Source organism: Sarcophilus harrisii, chromosome 5 (genome assembly GCF_902635505.1).
Source record: "Sarcophilus harrisii chromosome 5, mSarHar1.11, whole genome shotgun sequence".
NCBI lineage: Eukaryota > Metazoa > Chordata > Mammalia > Dasyuromorphia > Dasyuridae > Sarcophilus > Sarcophilus harrisii.
This window is the reverse complement of record NC_045430.1, coordinates 287,345,416-287,364,606: the sequence shown is the minus strand read 5'-3', so window position 1 is coordinate 287,364,606 and position 19,191 is coordinate 287,345,416. Positions and strand designations below refer to the sequence as shown.

The 19,191-nt window shown below is 58.5% G+C and overlaps 1 protein-coding gene across 2 annotated transcripts; it reads right to left on the bottom strand.

Moving 5' to 3' along the window:
* Positions 1-6,395: 6,395 nt before the first annotated feature.
* On the bottom strand, positions 6,396-18,015 carry LOC100922843 (serum paraoxonase/arylesterase 2). 2 transcript variants are annotated; one of them, XM_031940766.1, is made up of 9 exons: positions 17,730-18,015; positions 14,401-14,471; positions 11,515-11,570; positions 10,803-10,968; positions 10,389-10,515; positions 8,598-8,798; positions 7,780-7,861; positions 7,252-7,380; positions 6,396-6,894 (listed from the first exon to the last, which is right to left on the bottom strand). In XM_031940766.1, exons 1-9 carry the CDS (start codon positions 17,801-17,803, stop codon positions 6,736-6,738), a joined length of 1,065 nt encoding a protein of 354 aa, XP_031796626.1. In that variant the 5' UTR covers positions 17,804-18,015; the 3' UTR covers positions 6,396-6,735. The 2 variants fall into 2 exon arrangements, with proteins under 2 accessions (XP_031796626.1, XP_031796625.1); XM_031940765.1 differs by lacking the exon at positions 17,730-18,015 and adding an exon at positions 14,932-15,393.
* Positions 18,016-19,191: the final 1,176 nt, after the last annotated feature.

Sequence of the window (19,191 nt, the reverse complement as noted above, 5' to 3'; positions counted from 1 at the left end):
TGCAGGGTAGAGAGGTTTGGAAGAGACCACAGAGGCACCCGGAGTGTCGAGTCAGAGACCGGAGATTCGGAAATGTCGACTGGTCTCTGTGTGGGGGATGGATTGGAGATGGAGAGAAACCACTCGGAAGCTAGAGCAAATGGAGAGGAAGAAGGGATGAAGGTGGGGACCCTACGGGGGCTGTGGGCATGAAGAGAAAGGGTGAGTGGGAGAGCGGTGGAGACATGGGGGACTAGACGGGACCACTGATTGGACGTGAGGGGAATAAGGGAGAGGAAAGTTGTGAATGCCTCTAGTGTCAAATCCAGAGGCCTGGAAGAATGGAAGGGCCCTCGATAGGAAGGGGGAAGTGAGGCTGACAGGAGGGTCTGGGAAGAGATGTCCAGTTCTGTTTTGAACTTGTTGATGTTTATGATGCTGATGAAATGAACATTAACAGACTAACTCATTAACAAAGGGAGAAGAAAAAACTGTCAAGTTCAGTAATCATGTACTAAGCACTTACTGGATGCAAAGCACCCTGATAGGTGCTAAAGAAGATAAAAAGTTGGAATGACAGATGCCTGTAACACTAATTACTGTCATTTATTTAAATGCAGTGCCGTTTATATCTAATTACTGTGCACTACAGTAGCAATTGTGTATATCATTAAATAAATGTTAAATTAACAAGAAAAAGACCTTTGGTGATTTGGAATTGCCGATCTCCTGTGGCCTCCTACTCTACCTTGGGAGACTTAGCAATTTGCTAGCTGAAATCTGGCTCCATGTAATAGTGCCCACATAAATGGGTTTTTTTCCCTTCAAACTATCATCATCCCTTCCACACCTTGACCTTCCCTATCAGTGTTTCAATACATCTCGAGGGGGCATAAGAAATTAAATGGGAATTTTGTGGAAGTCACAGATGACAGGCGAAGTCCAGCAAACAAATGCCTATAAGATATGCAGAGTGTTATATAATATGAACCCCAATTTTACAATAAGGTACCACAAAAGAAAAAGAAAAATCTGAATGTCTTCTCTGGTCTGAAGGGAGCCCAAAATTGTACACAGATTCTTCAGATTTCAGTTCAATCTTTGTCATTGTTCTCACTTGCCAATCTGATGGTTGGAGGTGGAACTCAAGCGCTTTAATCTGCATTTATCCAATTCTTAGGGATTTAGAACATTTTTTTTATGGTTGTCCCTTTTCATTCTAATGGAATGTCAACCAGACCTGAATTGACCTTTAACCTGTGGGTAGTCTGAACCAAACAGAGCAGGCTAAAGACAAGAGAGAAGGTAATCAAATAAAAGTGAGGAAATATTTGCAAGTGGAAGCTCCACCCCCTTTCTGAGAAGCAGCACTTAACATACTCGGGCAAAAGGAGGGCTTATGTACATAAAAAATCACATTGGGGCTGGACACCAACACAATCATTCTTAGGTCAAGAGTAGCTGTGCCCACGGTTGGCATTTCTTGGGACAATAAAGGTGTTCTTGGATCCTGTGGGAACAGTCTGCACGTTGCATAAGGGTCATTGAGCCTTGTGATCATTCAGTGGGGGTACAGTGCCAGAGTTAGCATGTCAGGAGCAGGAACGCAGTAGCTGGTTTGGTTTGCTTGGCAGCTACGAGAAATAGGACTGTGAGCATGTCGAGAGATGTGATGGATGACACCTACTTCTGACTGTCAGGGCCCTGGGAAATAGGAGGATTGCTAACAAACCAGCAGAGGGTCCCAAATGGCAGAACCACGGGGAGGCAACCTCATACTTAGTGAATTATCTCAGTCTTGCAGCTGAGACAGTGGGTTTCCAGGTATATGGATAAGTAGGTAGAGATATAGATGTTAGCTAGATGGTGATGGTGATCAGTCATTTCAGTCATGTCCAACTCTTTGTTTGTCATTTCCTTCTCTAGCTCATTTACAGATAAGAAAACCGAAGCAGGCAGGACAAATGACTTGCTCAGGTCACACAGCTAGGAAGGGTCTGAAGCTAGATTTGAACCCAGGAAGATGAATTTTCCTGATTCCAGATCCAGTACTAGATCCACTGGGTTCCTTGGCTATGCTAGATGCATTGATTGCTAGGTGGATGTTAGATAGATGTTGGATTGATGGGATGATGGATGTTACATTGATAGATGTTAAATAACTAGATTGGTGTTAGATAGGTGATAGATGGACAGAGACAAAAAGATAGACGGATAGATGGGTGAGTGTGTGGATGGACAGACAGATGGATGATAAAGAGGTGTTGGATAGACAGATATAGATGCAGATAGATTGATAGGTGATAGATGTGTGTGTGTGGTTATGTTAGAGGGATTGATAGATGTTAATAGAGAGAGACAGACAGAGAGGGGATAGATAGATAGAAAGAAAGAGAAACAGACATATAGACAGACAGACATGGATAGTTAGATAGATGAAATAAACAGACATATATAGATAGATAGGTATATAGGTAGACAGACAGACAGTTAGTTAGATAGATAGATAGATGGATGAATGGATGGATGGAAACACAAACACATAGACAAACAGACAGACAGATTATAGCTGCCATTTGTTAAGTACTTAGTTTGTGTCAGCACTGCTAAGTAGTTTACAAATATTATTTCATTCGATCCTCACAACACTGGGAGTTATATGTGCTGTTAATATCCACATTTTTCAGTTGAGAAAATTGTGGCACATGGGCTAGTTGTCTAGAATCACCAAGCCAGGGAGCATCAGGCCCTCCTCCAAGCCCAGCTGTGTGCTCTCCAGCACCTCCTACTGACAGCTAATTCTCATGTTACTCTCCTGTCAATTCTCGTGTTATCAGCAATCAGGTGCTTGACCCCTGCCTCTCTGAGGTGATCTTTTTCCTGTCCTGTTTTCATCCTGTTTTCATTCCTGGAATTCTCAAGAGGGCGAGTCCTATTGCTCTAGAGAATGCCATAGAGAAACATCCAGCTCAGAACCGGAAGGGAAGGGACATTACTTTATCCCATCGATTTGACTTTCCTCCTGCAGGATTTCCAACCATGATGGCGCGATGGCCATTGTGGCTTACTACCTGATGTTACTCTGTGGCATGGATTTCCCCAGGCCTGATTTCAGGGAGACTGATGTTTGGATTCAAACCCTATTTCATTCCTGAAGTGGGCTCTCCTGCCTGCCTTTGGAGGTAAAACAAAACCATGTGTTTTGAGACGTCTAAAGTGTAACCAGTCAGTCAGCAAGCATTGGTTAAGCACCTATTTTGTGTCAGGCCTTAAACTAAGTGCTGAGGACACAAGAAAGTCAAAACCCAGTACCTGTCTTCAAGGAACTCCCCGTATAATGGGGGAAACAACTAGCAACCAATTAGCTAAAGACATGCTGATTGCTTGTTTTCCTTTGTTCTCAAAGAGAAATAAAATGCCATCACTAGGTTAGAGTGGAGTTTCCGTAAGTCTGACTGTGGTTGATCAGACCAATAGGAGCTTGGACGCTCTGCCACAGGTCAGGCACAAGTAGTCCCTATGAACATTTGGGGCAGCTTCTCTAATTTTGTGCATCTTGCATTTCTTCTGGGTTAATTCTGTTCTGCTTTGCTCATAGAGCAGAGCATTTTCTCTGATGAGGGCCCGCCATGCTAGGCGGTCCTGGCCAGTTCTGTTCCAGATCCCTTAGGAGGGATCTCGAGAGTGTCCTTGTATTGCTTTTTCTGACCACCTTGTGAGCACGTGACCCGTGTGAGTTTTCCATAAATTTTTTTTTTGGCAAGCATGCATTTGGCATTTGAACAATGTGGCCAGCCCAAGAGAGTTGCGCTCTCTGCAGCCGAGTTGGGATGGCTGGCAGTTTAATTGAAGAAGGGACCTCTGTGTTTGGTACTTTGCCCTGCCAGGTGATCTTCAAAATCTTCCTAAGACAATTCAGATAGAAATGACTCCATTTCCTGGCAGAGACAGTTCACGTTTTAAAGCATATATCAATGAGGTCAGCACGATGGCTCTAGAGACCTTGATTCTGGTAGTCAGTCTGTCCCTCCTTACAGTCACCCGGTCTATAAAATGCCAGTGTTTGTTGTGAGGGTGCTGAGAGAGGAATAGTAAATGCCCATTGCTGTTTCCAACTCCATTTCTCCCAAGAACTCCCTGACATAGCTGGTGGTCTGAGCCTACTCTAGCACCTCATTGCTGCTTCCAATGAGAAGATGGCCTTATAACCTTGGCCACCTTAGTGCAGGGTTGTGACTACAGCTCCCGATATATCTGCACCTGCTGCTTCATCACTCATCCATCCCACAGGGCTTTGAGAATAGAAGGGGTGAAAATGGAAAGGAGATGTCTTTTGGTTCATATGTAAATTGGATTTAAGTGAGGTAGAGTTCCATGAAGTCATCAGTCTCACTCTGTCTTCCAGAGCCACATTGTCCTGTGGCAGGACACAGTCAAGACAGCCGGTGATGACTTAAGATGTGGTGGACGTCCTTGATGTCTTCAATGTCTAAAGAAGCTCTAAGTGACCCATTTCACCCGCTTCCGTTGCCTTCATGGCCCGTGGAACATGATGTTCTCATCTGCCCATTCCAACAGGGGAAGTCTTTACACGCTTGGGGTACAGACATCCCTAACTCATCGTAGGGTTTGGGTTACCCTCAGCTTGGTTTAGCCCATCTGATGTAATGGATTGCTGGAGTGTGGCTGCTGTGCGTGCTACAGGTGAGAGTTAGGTGGATCAGGTGGACACCAAAGGTGGAAAGTGGCCCTGAAAAGGGCTCAGCAGCCCTCACCCCAGAGGGACTCGTCTTCCCTGAACATACCCTACATGACATAGAAAGAGTAAGAGAGAAGGTATTGTAAGGGAGAAAGGTACTGGCGGTGGGGGGACCTTTTTTGAATCAAGTCCTGAAGGAAGTTAGGGAACTTTGTCAGAGATCATGATTGCTATTCTTGCTTTTTTTTTTTTTTTTATAACATTAGCTGAACCATAATGAATTCCACTCCAGCCTTTCATATTTGCTTATATATTTATATTATATATAAGCTAATCTTTTATATTGCTCCCCTCCCATTCAGTGATATTTCACATTATATTTCCAAATAGATCCTATCACATCAGGATTACTTGAAGGAAATGGGACATTTGGTCTGGAAACAAGGACATTTAAGGACTTCAAGTATTTTGGGTCTCGGGCCCAGAGCAAATCGATGGAATAGGTAGCGATGACGTTACCCTCTGAATTATCTCGTTATATGTGTCAGAGTTTGTGGGACCCAGACACAAGAATACTGGACCCCAGGGAACATGAAACCGTGTGATGTGAAGCCTGGGGGTCGTACCCCCAACTGCGTGTTCCCCTTTTTGGAACCGAGACTTAATGTTTCTATAAAGCGAGCCACAGAAGCGTCACCTGGGAGATGGTACACAACACCTTTCTGCTTGTACTTCCAGAAGAGCGCACGTGTATTCATTTATCTTTAGGCTTGTTCAGAGCGGGCAGAGGGCATTCACTCTAGGCCTGAGCCTCAGCAATGACCTGTTCTGGGTATAGCACAAGTGGGATTTGAATCCGGTTTTTTATACAGTACCAATGCTGTTCTCCTAGCGTTCTAGACAAGGATCGGGAAGTGGAGAACCTGTGCCAGCTGCAGTCTGGCTTCCGAACCGGCACCGTCCCCTGCCATCAGGGCCAGGGATTGGAAATTTTCTGCTTTGGGCTCGCAGAGAGCAGAGACTCACCTGCTGGCCAGCTCCTTCCTGGGAGCGAGGATGACGGGGAATTCTAACATTTTCTTCCTTGGCTTGAAGAGACTTGGTAAAAGAATGGCTCTTGGGGAGGGGCGCTCGCTCCCGTGGCCCGCTTCCCCTCCCCCTCCTCGCGCTGCTGCAGGCCAGCCGGGCCCAGCCCCCTGGGACACCCCCCCCCAGGGCCCCCTGGCCAGAGTCCCCTCCATCGGGGCTGCCTGCAGGGTCGGCCCTTCTGGGCCCACGGGTGTGCGAGCCTGTGCGCGGAGAGGGAGCTGCGGGGCTCCGGGAGTCGGCGAGAGCGCAGACTAGCAGTGGAAACGCTGACTGGCCCCCCGCGCCGCGCCCGCCGCCCCAAGCCTTCCCTGGGAGGAGGCTCCTTAATTCTGTGGAAGCGGGAGCCGGACCCACGGATGGGGGCGGGCTGAGCAAAGGCGCTGGTCCCGGGGCTCCGTGAGGCCGCCGCGGCCTCGCACAGCGGGGGCGGCAGGGCCGGGACGGCGCAGGGGCCCTCGGGGCCCGAACGCAGGGGCCCTCGGGGCCCGAACGCAGGGGCCCTCGGGGCCCGAACAACGCAGGGGCTCGGCCGGGAGGAGGGGCCGTGGGGCCGGACGCTGCCCTGGCTTCTCGTCGCCCTTTGGAGCGCCGGGGGGGAAGCGGAGGGGAAGGACAGGCTAAGCCCGGGCGTGTTTTCGTGGTTTTTATTTGTTAGTAAAGGAGTCCGTTTCTGGGCGCCCGCAGGCGGCGTCGGGCAGGAGACCGGGACAAATCGTTGCAGCTGTAACCGCGGGCCCCCAGCAGGTGGAGCCACAGAACAGCGCCAGGGATCGCTGGGGTCCCCGCCGGGCTGGCAGTGCCCGGCAGGCACGGGAGGGCAGGGACGCGGTCCGGAGCGCGCCCTCCTCGCGCACGGCCCCTGCTCGCGCCCGGCCCCTCCTCGCGCCCGGCCCCTCCCGCTCCGAGCGCTTCCCCGGGAGGAACGTTCGCAGCGACCTCCGTGGCAGTGGGAGCCGGGCGCGCTGCCCTCAGAGCGGGCACTGCAGGGCCCTGTGGTACAGCGTGCCGATGAGCAGCTTCCCGCCGTACACGGAGGCCACGGTGCTGCCCTGCAGCACGGAGCCGTTGTTGGCGTAGACCGTGCTCACGGCGGGCGTCTCGGAAAGGATGTTCTGGATGCGCAGCACCTGGGGGGGAGGAACCCAGCCCGGGTCAGGCCCTGCCCCTCCTCCCCTCGCCCCCCACTCCCACCCCCCCCCCCGCCCTGCCCCCGGCCTTGCCCCTCGACCCGGCCCTGCCCCGGCCCACCGACGCCGGCAGGATCGCCTCGGGCTCAAGGCTTCCGAGGGAGCTCCCTGCACGAACCACCGGCTCCCTCTCCGTGCTCGGGGAGCGTCAGGCTCACGGTCCCAGAAGGGCTGACCCTGCAAACGGCCCCCGGGGGGTGACTGGCCAGAGGCCTCGCCGAGGGCAATGAGGGGTCCCGGGGCTGGCCCGCGGCAGCGCGAGGAGGGGGAGGGTAAGCTCCGGGGGCAAGAACGCACCTGGGATGCAGGAGGGCGACTGGGATCGTAGATGAGCAGCTTCAGGGCGTTGGGGTGACAGCCCACCCAGAGGTCTCCCGTGGAAGGGTCAACGGACAGGTTGTCCACTATCGTGTCCAGCTGGAGCACCTGGCAGAGGGAGGGGCGAGCAGGTCACGCAGGCGCCTCGTGGGCCTCCTGGGACCAGTCTCACGCCCTCTCCTGACAGGGACTCGATCCCACTGGGGCGCGGGGGAGCTGCGGGGGCGGGGCTGGCCGAGCCCTGTGAGCCCCCACGGAGCCCAGCCAGCTTCCCTGTGCGCACCGGGAGAGGGGACCAGAGCCGGGCTGTCTGCTCCCCGGCCGATGGATTTTCCCAGCTCTGATCCCAGAGCTTTTTGCCTTGAGGAAATTCAGAATCATGGCCACCGTGCCTGGCAGCCACCCAAGACCATTCAGAATGTGTGTGTGTGTTGGGGTGACCCAGAGACCAGCCCCCAGGGACACAGCCCCCAGACTTGGGCCCGGATGGAGCCGCTCCTCCCTTACCTTCACTGGACTCAAACTCCAGTTGGCGAGTTTTTCCATGACGTGGATTTCATGGGCAAAACTATCGGCCACATAGATGTACCTTCACAAAAGGAGGTGTTTGTTGGGGAGGCACCCCCTGCAGTCTGGGCCAGAGCCAGGGGCCTTAGGCTGTGGTCCAGGGAGTCTGGCCTGGCCAAGGAGCCCCCCCAAAGGCAGTCAGGGGGCAGTCTGCCCACTGGCCGCTAGGGCCAGAGGGGGTTTCAGGACTGGATGGGGGAAGGCTGCGGGATCCCCTCAAGGCAGGAGCTTGGCCTCCTAGTGCCTCTCCTGGCCTCAGCCTCCCTGCTCCTGCAGCTAAGAGAAGCCCCTGTCCCAGAGGAGCCAGTGGCCAGGTAGGTGTTTTCCTCTGGATTCCCTGGAGCCTTTTAACCTCATGGGGCAGATCCTTTGCACCTGAACTAACTACATTTTGTGATTTGCGTCTCTTGTGACACTGAGAAATAAGATGTCCTCAGGTCGCTTCATCTGCAAAGGCACAAAGGGGGCTCCCGGGAGGAATCCCCCCCCCCACTCTGGAGACCTTGTTCTAAGCAGGCTGAGGCTTGTATGACCTGCACTGGCACTTCACCCCTTGGGCCCCCTTCCCCCACAATGGGGCAGGTGGGCCAGCTGACCCCTAGGACCCCCGTCAGCTCTGGATCCCAGGGTCGCCTCGAGGAACATCGAGCTCCCCAGACCTCTGAACAGTGCCCAAAAGCCAGGCCCCAGGCCCTCGCCATGCTGGGGAACAAGCGGCCCTAAGTGACCAGAAGCCCCGGGTCCCCTGCTCCTCGTACTTGTGATCTGGGGATATGTTGATGCCGTTGGTGGAGTCGAAGCCTTCGGCCACCACGCGCGCGCCCTCAGGGCTGTAGTAAATGACATTGGTCCAGCGCAGGTTCAAGTAGACCTCCAGATACTTTAGGAAAATGTCGGAGAAATAGTGGCTGTTGGTGGCGTAGAAATGCTCGGGGCCCACGGCCACGATGTCATTCACACTGAGAAAGAGAGAGGGGCGCCCTGAAAAGCCAGCCTGGGTGTCTGCGGGGAGGCGGGGAGCACGGAGGATGTGGGGCCGAGGGCAGGGAGGGCTGGGACCAGAAGGCCTGAGTGCAAGAGGGGACAAGTGCGAGAAGGAACAAGTGGGAGGGGACAAGTGGGAGGGGGACAAGTAGGAGAGGGGACAAGTGGGAGGGGACAAGTAGGAGAGGAGACAAGTAGGAGAGGGGACAAGTGGGAGGGGGACAAGTAGGAGAGGGGACAAGTGGAGGACAAGAGGAGGGGACAATGGAGAGGGACAAGTGGGAAGGGACAAGTGGGGGGAATAAGTGGAGCAGGGACAAGTGGGAGAGGGACAATTTGGGAAGGGACAAGTGGGAGAGGGACAAGTGGGGGGAATAAGTGGGAGCAGGGACAAGTGGGAGAGGGACAATTGGGAGGGGGACAAGTGCCAGGGGACAAGTGGGAGGCAGACAAGTGCCAGGGGACAAGTGGGAGAGGGGACAAGTGGGGGGACAAGTGCCAGGGGGACAAGTGGGAGGCAGACAAATGCCAGGAGGACAAGTGGGAGGGGGACAAGTGGGAGAGGGGACAAGGGGAATAAGTGGGAGAGGAGACAAGTGAGAGGGGGACAAGTGGGAGAGGGGACAGTGGAGGGGACAAGTGGGAGGGCAGAAGTGGGAGGGGACAGTGGAAGAGGGACAATGGAGAGGACAAGTGGAGGGGACAAGTGGAGAGGGACAGATGGGGGAATAAGGTGGGAGAGGAGACAGAGTGAGGAGGACAGTGGGAGGGACAAGTGGGAGGGACAAGTGGAGGGACAAGTGGAGGGGCAGAGATGGGAGAGGGGACAAGTGGGAGGGGATCAAGTGGGAGAGGGGACAAGTGAGAGGGGGACAAGTGGGAGGGACAAGTGGGAGGGGGACAAGTGGGAGAGGGACAAGTGGGAGGGGGACAAGTGGGAGGGACAAGAGGCCGGAGCTGGGACATCCGTGGAGCGCCTGCCCTCCCACTCACCCACCCAGGTGGGGCAGGACGAGGAGAGCAAGAAGGGTCACCTAGTGGGAAACCCGAGATGTGCAGACAAAGGCAGTAACTGCCTCCCTGTTAGGGCCAGGGAAAGGCCGCTCCCGCCCAAGTGTCCACCTGGGGACTTCCTTCCTGTTGCATTGAAGGGAGCATGAGGAGCGTCCCCCGGGGTTCCTGCTTCCTCTGCCGCCGCCCATGGGGGCGGCCGGGCCACTGAGCTCCAGAGACAGGGAGGCAGGGAGCAGGGGCCCTCTGGGGGCTCCTCTGGCCAGGAGGCCGCCAGCCCCCCCCCCCATCCCCACATTTCACCCCCCTCCAGGGCTTCAGATCCAGGAAACGCAGAGGCTGCGCCTTCTGATTCCAGTGTGACCCAAGCCCAGCACAAAACCGCCCTGTCCCGGCCTGGCTGCTGCCTCCGGGAGCCCCCACGCCTTCCCCCCTGCAGGGCTCCCCAGGCTTCCCAAACAGGCCACCCAGACCGGACTGGGGGGGCCGAGGGGGCGGGGGCCACGGCCGGCTCCTGGAGAGCGGTGACCCCGACGTGGAGCCAGACGCCGCACCTGGGCAGGAGCTCGTGCCGGACGGTTTTCAGGTGCAAAAGGGAGTTTTCCTCTTCTTCAAACTGAAAAATCTCCACTGTGCTCTTGAACTCGGGGTGATTGGCAACAAAGAGATACACGGTGTCATCTAAGGGCAGAGTGCAGAGGTCAGAGAGCCCCAACCCCCAGGCTCTGCCCGATTGTCCCAGGGGTCTTGCCACTCACAACCCAAAGGTGCCCAGTGTCCTGCCAGGATGGCCCGGAAGGCGGGGGCTCCCAGAGACCCCGGACTGAACCCAAAGCCCGCAGGGGAGCCAGGACCAGAGAGTTCAGTTTGGTGGCAGCCTGTGTGTGCCCAGAGACCCCCGCTCCCCTGCTCCAGGCCGGGCCCAGGGAGCTTCAGGGGACTCGGTCCGAAGGCTCCTCGGCCCTCACCTTTGTCGATGAACGTACTGATGCCGTGGGGGTTAAAGGTGGACAGGTCAAAGCCCCGGCTGACCCTCAGCTCCAGAGCCCGGGGGCTGTCCTTGTTCAGATCCATCATCAGGATTCCTCCGGGCTTCTCCGGGGCAAAGCACTGGATCCCAGGAGACTTGAGGCCCTGGTACAAAAGCCCCAGCTCATCAGGCCTGAGGGGCAGCAGAGGTAGGGAGCCCTGGAGGGGGGGTCCTGCAGCCCCAACACTCGGGCCAAGGCCCTCCCAGCGGGAGGCTGGAGGGCAGGGCTCAGGGCGGGCAGGGGCCACTCAGGAGAGCTTCCCGCGAGCCGGAACATCCCGTCCCTTCCTCGGTCCCAAGGGAGATCCCAGGCCTTGAGGCAGCTTGCTCACAGAGGGACGGTGGATCTGGGCGCTGGAGGCTGCTCTGAATGGAGAGCAAGGACAGGCCCCTGAAACTGTCCCTGGCTGGGGAGCGATTCCTCAAGCCCCCGACTACACACAGGCCCCAGAGAGAAAGCCCCTGGGCAGGCCCCAGGGAAGCCAGAGAGTGCCCTCCAGCCACGGCAGGAGGGGGTGTGTGGCCCTGCATTCATGGTGAGAGGGGGGCAGCCCTGCGCCCACGGCGGGAGGGGGGCAGCCCACTCTGGCCCTGACCCACCGGGGCAGCATTGACTCCCAGAAGTGCTCAGAGACAGAAAAGACACTCACTGCGCTGAGGAACGCCAAGCCGTTGGGAAGGATGTCAATATCTTCAGAGCCCGCTTCTGCAAGTAAAGAGGAGCAGAGGTAAACCAGGGGTCAGCGCCGCGGGGCCCACCCCTAGGCCAGGCCGAGACCCTTGGGGCTGAGAGCCCGGGGAGAGGCAGAGCTTGACCTTTGGCTCCAACTGGACTTAGGCCTGTCCGGGAGGAGGGAGCCAGGGCCAGAGCTCATCTTTGGCCTCTGCCTCAGCCCTGGACCTTCCTCCGGCCTCAATCTGGGCACAGAAGCTTGGGCCCTCTGGTTCTCTGGGAAAGGAGCAGCTGGGGCTGGAGAAGGGGACTCTTGCCCCTTCTGTATGGGCTTAACCCCTTCTCACTCCTCCCTGTGCCAGGCCAGGCCTTGGAAGCCTTGGGGACTCCCTCTGGGCTCACGGGGGCCGCCCTCACAAGGCTCATGTGCTAACGTTGGTGGGACTGTCTGGAGGCGGACCTGACCCCATCCGAGGTGGTTTGGGGAGGACATGGCCCGGGAGGGGGCAGGAAAGACCCTGGGAAGGTGGGAGTCATTTCCTTGGGACCTGAAGGCAGCCAAGGGCCCTAAAGCGCTGAGGGGGCACCGAGGGTTCGAGAGAATTTGGGCCAGGGCAGCCAGTGTAGAGACCAGAGGTTAGACACCTTTGCTGAGTGAGGGCAGAGGCAGGATGGCCAGGAGCCTGGGAGGGAGGAAAGGGCTGACTCAGAAGAGATTTCAGCACCGAGTCACCGAGTTCATGGACCAGAGGTGGAGGATGGGCCGGAGGCAGGGAGGCCCGGGAGAGGGCGATTGTGGCAGGAATCACTCAGCACAGTGATGAGACCCTGATAAAAGGCGGGGCTCCCTGGGAGGAAAAGAGGAGCCCGGGGGAGCCAGGTGTGCCAGCGGAGCAGATGGGGGGGAGGAGAGACGGTGCTGGGCTTGGGAGTGGGGACGGGGAGGCTGGATGGGCCCCTGCTGTCTTAGACCCGGTGAGCGGGAGATGCAAGAAGCCCGACCAAAGGCCAGTGAGGAGGGGCTGAGTCCGGAGGAGAGCCTGGGGCTGGACACAGAAGGGAGCCGCTCACTGGGGCGGGGGGCGGGGCAGCACAAGGGAACCCAGGAATGCACCAGGGCCGGGCACCCACGCAGCAGGGAGTGGAGGAAGAGCCCTCCTGGAAGAAGGTGGGTACATGGGGGGCAGGGGCCCCACTGCTCAGGGATGCAGGCAAGGTAAGATGAGGCTGATGGAGGCAGCTGTTGGCAGTGACCGAGTGCTGCCCAGGGAAGGAAGGGCAGCAGGGGAGGCGTCCCCGGCAGAAATGAGAGCTGGGGTGGGGACCGCTCAGATGGGTGGGGGCGGGGATTCACAGAGATCTGGGGGCCTGGGGAGCTGCCAGGCCCTGCCTGTCACAGGAGACAAGGGGCCCTGGCTCCTGTCTGCCGCCCTCAGGCCCCTGGCGCTCTGGGAGAGGCCCTCAGGCCACTGGTGCTCTGGGAGAGGCCCTCAGGCCCCTGGCGCTCTGGGGGAGGCCCTGGCCCCTCTCTGCCACCCTCAGGCCCCTGGCGCTCTGGGGGAGGCCCTGGCCCCTCTCTACCACCCTCAGGTCCCTGGCGCTCTGGGAGAGGCCCTCAGGCCACTGGTGCTCTGGGAGAGGCCCTCAGGCCCCTGGCGCTCTGGGGGAGGCCCTGGCCCCTCTCTGCCACCCTCAGGCCCCTGGCGCTCTGGGGGAGGCCCTGGCCCCTCTCTGCCACCCTCAGGCCCCTGGCGCTCTGGGGGAGGCCCTGGCCCCTCTCTGCCACCCTCAGGCCGCTGGCGCTCTGGGAGAGGCCCTCGGGCCACTGGCGCTCTGGGGGGGGCTGGCTCCTCTCTGCCACCCTCAGGCCGCTGGCGCTCTGGGCGCACAGGCAGCTGCCCGCATGGACTCCAGTGAAGCTGTGAGCACCCTGTACACAGAGTCTGGTGGTCTGGCTGAAGCCGGGGGACTGTAGGGGCCGGCCTGCTGCTCTGCCCATGCCCACAGCAGGACTCTTGTCTGCACTGTCCCAACGGTACCACCCAGCCTCGCCCCGAGAAGCGCCAGAATCAGGGGGACTCCCTACCTGCAGCTGCCCGCTCTCCATCCTCAGAGCTCCCTTTGTGGCCTCCCCTGCCCCTCCTGGCTCTGCCCGGCCCGGGCCAGCCATGGGCCCGGGCCCACGTTTTCTCTTCCAGGCCCAAGGTTCTCCTTAATTCCTCCTCCTCAGACATGACCTTGAGCTTGTCTTCCTCGGCCCCCCGTGGCCCAGGGAAGGAGCATTTACTGCTAAATGGCAGAAGCCACAGTAACCGCATCCACATTAAGGGCCTTCCCGGGCCACGTCGCCTCTTCTGTGGCTCTTGGCCCGGGCAGTCTCAAAGAACTCTCCCTGGTCCTGCAGAGGCAGGAGCGCAGCCTTTTTAGGCACTTCTTATGAGGGAGCAACAAGCAGAGCCTCGGTCCGAGCCTTGAGACCATTTTGGAACCCAGGAGTGCGGCTATCCCTGCTAACTGGGCTCCCTTCCCAGGAGCCCCAGGCTCGGCCCTGGCCAAGTTGTTCTGGGTCACAGTGAGCAGGCCCTTCATCCCTTGCCAGCTTTGGACTGAACAGCGGGGGATTCAGACTCAATGCTACAGCAAGGCCGGAGCCGCCCCCAAAGAGTCAGGCTGAGACTGGCGAGGAAGGACCGGGGTCAACTCCAAGCGTGGCCATGGCCTGGCTCCCCCCTCCCCCAGGGGTCCGGGGAAAGAGCAGCTCCCGAGTGGGAGCCCAGAGAGAGCCTTGTGCCGCCCCCCAGAAGCTTTTAGAAAACCGCCACGGCAGAGGTTCAGGGGAGGGGCAGGGGCTCCTCATACGTACCTACTCCTTTGATCAAGCGACAGCCGGGAAGGTTGACAGGCTCCACTTCTCGAGAGGCGTTGAGGCGGTTCCTGCGGGTGGGAATCAGCGCATCAGCCGGGAGCATTCGGTGCGTGTCCCGACCCCCAGGGGCTACATCCCCAGAATGGCCCAGCAGAGCTTATGGCATGGCCGGTCCCTGCAGCCCTTCTCCTGGTGAGCTTCATGTGCAGGTAAGGGGTGTGAGTGTGTGTGTGTGTGTGTGTGTGTGTGTGTGTGTGAGAGAGAGAGAGAGAGAGAGAGAGAGAGAGACAGAGAGAGAGAGAGAGAAACAGAGAGAGAGACAGAGAGAGAGAGAGAGAGAGAGAGAGAGAGAGAGAGAGAGAGAGAGAGAGAGAGAGAGAGAGAGAGAGAGAGAGAGAAACAGAGAGAGAGACAGAGAGAGAGACAGAGAGTGTATGTGTGTGTGAGAGAGAGTGTGTGAGTGTGAGTGTGTGTGAGTGAACACTGCACTTCTCTCTCGAGTGGGTAATATCCTTCATTCTAGCCCACCTTGACGGCGGCTCTTCACGTGTGCTCTCTGGCCCTCCAGCTGCCACACCAGGAGCTTCTGTGACTGAGCAGAACAACATAACTTGCGATGTTAGCCCGAGCTCTGGGGCCAGAGCCCCTCTGCGCCCAGAAGAGCTGGACCCGAGGTCCTAGCAAGGCTCAGAATATAGGACTTGTGTGGAGGGTGAAGCTGGTCTGCCCCCAGACCCACATCGCAGAACGTGCTCCCAAGCCAGGGAGCAGCAGAAAAGGCAGCGGCCCGTGCTAGCTAAAGAGGAGAATGCTGGGAGATTTGAATGACCCTGCTCAGGAGGGCCCGTCCCCTCAGGTCCGGGACAAAGATGGGCAAAGTCGGCGTGTTCGGGCCAGTCCCTGGACAGTCCCTACTCGGCCTGCAAGCCCAGACCCTCGGGTCTCCCCCGAGGCTCCCAGGGGTCTGTGGGGCTGTCCACATGGGAATCGGTTCCTCAGCCCAATTAGCTTCTGCCACAGGTGCCCACCAGTGTTGTGGGAAGCTTCAGAGTGGTGCAGGGAGGTCAAGGCGGGGCCGTCGCCACCAACCAGAGCCTTGGGGAGAACAGTTGTGTCCCAGACCTCCTCTGTCTTCCTGAATGGCTCAGGGTCTCCATGGGTTCTACCGTTCCCTGTGACCTTACAAGGAAGAAAGGAGCCGAGTATTTATTAAGTGCCTACTATGTGCCAGGCACTTTACAAATGTTACCTCGTTTGAGCCTCTTAACAAGCCTGGGAGGAAGATACTATTATTATTATCCTCATTTTGCAGATGAGAAAACTGAGGAAGACAAAGGTAAAGGGGCTTGTCCAGGATCACACAGCTAAGAGGTACTTGGGGCTGCCTCAGATATTTCCTAGTTGTGTGGTCCGGGACAAGTTCCCTCACCTTTTGCCTCAGTTTCCTCATCTGTAAAAGGGACTGGAGAAGGAAATGGAATTTCCTTCATTTCAGCATCTGCCAAGAAAACCCCAAGTGAGCTGATGAAGTCAGACATGAATGAAATGACTCAACAATAGACTTCCTGACTCCAGGCCCAGCACGGCCAGGGGCTGTTTTCCTGCCCCTCCTGGGCAGAAAAGGGCAAGTCTCTAATCTCCCCCAAATGGGGATGTCCCTCGTGGGCCTGGTCTCCCCGCGACCAAGGACCCCCAAGATGTCAGGATGTGCTTGTGAGCTCCCGTCTGTACTGTGGGGGCTGTGTGGGGGCCGGGACACTTCTCAGCCACGTTCCACAGCCGCAGCCACCTGGAAGGAGACAAGAGGGAAGCGTGGCCCCTGCCTCCGTGGGAAACAAGGAGCCCCTACACCAGGGGCAGCCCCTGTGGCTGCACAGCATGGCCAGCACCCCGGAGACACCACCGGGCTCCCTGCCTGGGAACCTTCTCGCACCTTCCTCCTGGTCTCACTGGCACGGTCCCAGTGACAATGATGGGATGGGCAGTGATGCTAGGGGGCAGCTGGGTGGCTCAGTGGGTAGAGCACCAGCCCTGAAGTAGGAGGACCGGAGTTCAAACCGGTCTCAGCATGTCCTAGTCATGTGACGCAAGTCACTTAACCTCAACGGCTTCAGCAAAACCAAAAACAAACCAAAAACCCCAATGATGCTAAGGACCCACAACGTGTCCCAGGAAAATTGTAGGATGGGGGAAGGAGAAAGGCCCCTGGAGCCCATCACGCCCAAACTCATGTCAGGGAAAAACTGGGGCTGCAGGGGAGGGCTGCCCCAGGCCTGGGCCCTTACAGCCACAATCTGGGCCGCTGAACCTCCAGCCTTAGACGACAGGTGGGGAAAGTGGCCAAGGTCCGGCCGCCCCCCGGCTGGACCCAGAAGGCGCGATCCCCGACCCCGGTCGCGTGCTCTGTCCCCCTCCATCCCATGGTTAGAAGCAGCTTTCCAAGCCTTGTTCCTCTGCCCCCCCCCCTCCCCATGCCAATTGTCACCGTGGGGCCCGCGTTTAAAACTGGGACCGGAGGAAAGTAGAACCGGAAGCAAAGCAGGGGCTCTGGCTGGGATGTGGGTCCGCTGCCAGCCGGGGTGTGGGGGAGGGGGGCTCAGGGATGTTCTTCTCCAGCAGCCCAGAAAAAGCGCTGAGACAGGAACAAGCTCCCCAGCAGCAGGCAACCCAGGCCCGGGAGGGAGGTTCTCTCCGCGGCCGCCCAGATCTTTGTGAGGGGGGGGAGAGAACGGAGAGGGGGACAGAGAATGGGGAGACGCAGAGGGGGACGGCGAGGAGGAAGGAGGAGGGGGGAGGGGGCCTGGAAGTGCAAAGCCGAAGCAGTTTCTAGGCTGTCACTGCCCGTGGAGGGAGGGCGTGGGGAGGTTGGGGGTGGGGAAGGCAGGACCACGCCCTCCCCCACCTCGCAGCCCCGGTAACGCGGGACTAAGTTAGCCTCTTCTGAGGAGCGGGCGTCCGAGACAACTGGACAAGGCTGGCGGAAAGCAGAGCCCATTGAGGGACTGCCCTGGCCGCCAGATCGTTATCACTCTCCCTCTGCCCGGCCTCCGCCCACTTTCAGGGGAGGAAGGGAAGTTTCCAGGCTCCCACTCTTTCCCTGCAGCTCTCACTCTAGCCTCCCTGACCGCAGGAGATGGAAGTGGGTTGGGGGTAGGGGTAGGAGCAGGGGAAAAGCGAGCGCGAGCTCCTGGGGCCGGTCTCCCCAACCTCGGTCGGTGCAGGCTCCCTCCCCCCGACCCCCGCGCTCGGCGCCCAGTCCGGGCGCCCAGGGCGCCCAGGGGCCGGCTGGCGCTCAGTCCTTGCGCCCGCCCGAAGCCCCCTCTCACCTGAGCGCCACAAACCTCTCGCCCAGCAGCGCCAGAGCCAAGCCCAGCGCAGTGAGAAGCACCAGCCGCGCCATGGCCGCTCCTGGCCCCGGCTCAGCCCGGGGACCCGCCCTCTGCCCGCCTCCGCTGCCCCTAGGCTCCCGGCTCCGCCTCCATCCGCCCGGTTCCCAGGCTCCGGCGGTCCCTGAACCCTCCGGGAGGCCGGTCCCAGCTTCCAGGCTTCTCTCTGGGGAAGTGGGGCTCAAGACATCACCACCTCCTGACCTCTCCCCTTCCCCAGCTCCTCTCCCCGAGCGACCTCCTTTCTTCCCCGCTCCCTCCCTCTGCCTCTCCCCCGCTCCTCCTCCCGCCCCCTCCTGTCATTCTCACCCGCCAGAACAGAACCATACAAACCCGCAGGATCTTGTCCCGACGACCCCTCCCGCAAAGGGCTTCCAAGCGGCCGCTGCGTCTCCCTGGCGCCCCCTCGCTGCTTGGGCCCCGAGCCCCCTCGAGGTGACAGAAAGAGCGGCGCGGAGGAGGGAGGAGTGGGGCGACCTCCCTTTCTCCGGCTTGGACTTACTTTGGACTTTGAAAAAAAAAGTTTGTGGGACTGAAATGAATTGCACAAGCACTTCAATCCTCCCCTCCCCCCTCCTCCCCCCATCGGGATGTCCATTAGACACATCTCTGGAGGAAAACTCGCGCCTTGCCCACGTTTGCGAAAGGTTCGAGGAACTCTGCTCCAGTTGGATTCCCTATAGACAGGCTCCCCGCCACCCCCACCCCCCAAGTGACTGAAGTTTAATGAGGTTCTTGGGTTCCAATATGGGGAGAGATGAACCCCTGTCCGACAGAGCCATTGGGGAAGTCAAAGCGTCCGGGAGACGTCGCCCCCCTCCCCAGCCCACCTTCCCAGCGGGCGGCCTTGGCCGGAGTGGGCTGCCCCAGCCTAGCCGGGGCGGGGGCAGAGCCGGGGCCTGAGGCAGAGCCGGGGCCTGAGGCAGAGCCGGGGCCTGCGGCAGAGCCGGGGCCTGCGGCAGAGCCGGGGCCTGGGGCAGAGCCGGGGCCTGAGGCAGAGCCGGGGCGGGGGCAGAGGCAGAGCCGGGGCCTGGGGCAGAGCCGGGGCAGAGGCAGAGCCGGGGCCTGGAGCAGAGCCGGGGCCTGAGGCAGAGCCGGGGCCTGGGGCAGAGCCGGGGCCTGAGGCAGAGCCGGGGCCTGAGGCAGAGCCGGGGCCTGGGACAGAGCCAGACCACTTCCTCAGAAACCGTTTCCTCCTGGAGGAAAACAGCTCCCACCACGGTAACACAATAGAAATAGCCCCCCTCGGGCCGGGCAGTGCGGGGCGTCTGACTGAGTTCTGGCAAGGTGATTAAGCTCAAAAAGAAGTTCTTGCTCCTTCCTTGGCCATCGTGAAGTGACCTCTGCGCCCCTGACACTGAGTGTGTGTGTGAGAGTGCGTGTGTGAGTGTGTGAATGTGTG

Excerpts from the sequence above, each read along its gene's own strand:
- LOC100922843 (XM_031940765.1), bottom strand. The coding sequence starts at position 15,011 with ATGTTGTTCTGCTCAGTCACAGAAGCTCCTGGTGTGGCAGCTGGAGGG. Across the intron at positions 14,472-14,931 it reads CGTGAAGAGCCGCCGTCAAG|GAACCGCCTCAACGCCTCTC; the intron begins GTGGGCTAGAAT and ends TCCCACCCGCAG. Across the intron at positions 10,969-11,514 it reads GCTTGGCGTTCCTCAGCGCA|GGCCTCAAGTCTCCTGGGAT; the intron begins GTGAGTGTCTTT and ends CTTTTGTACCAG.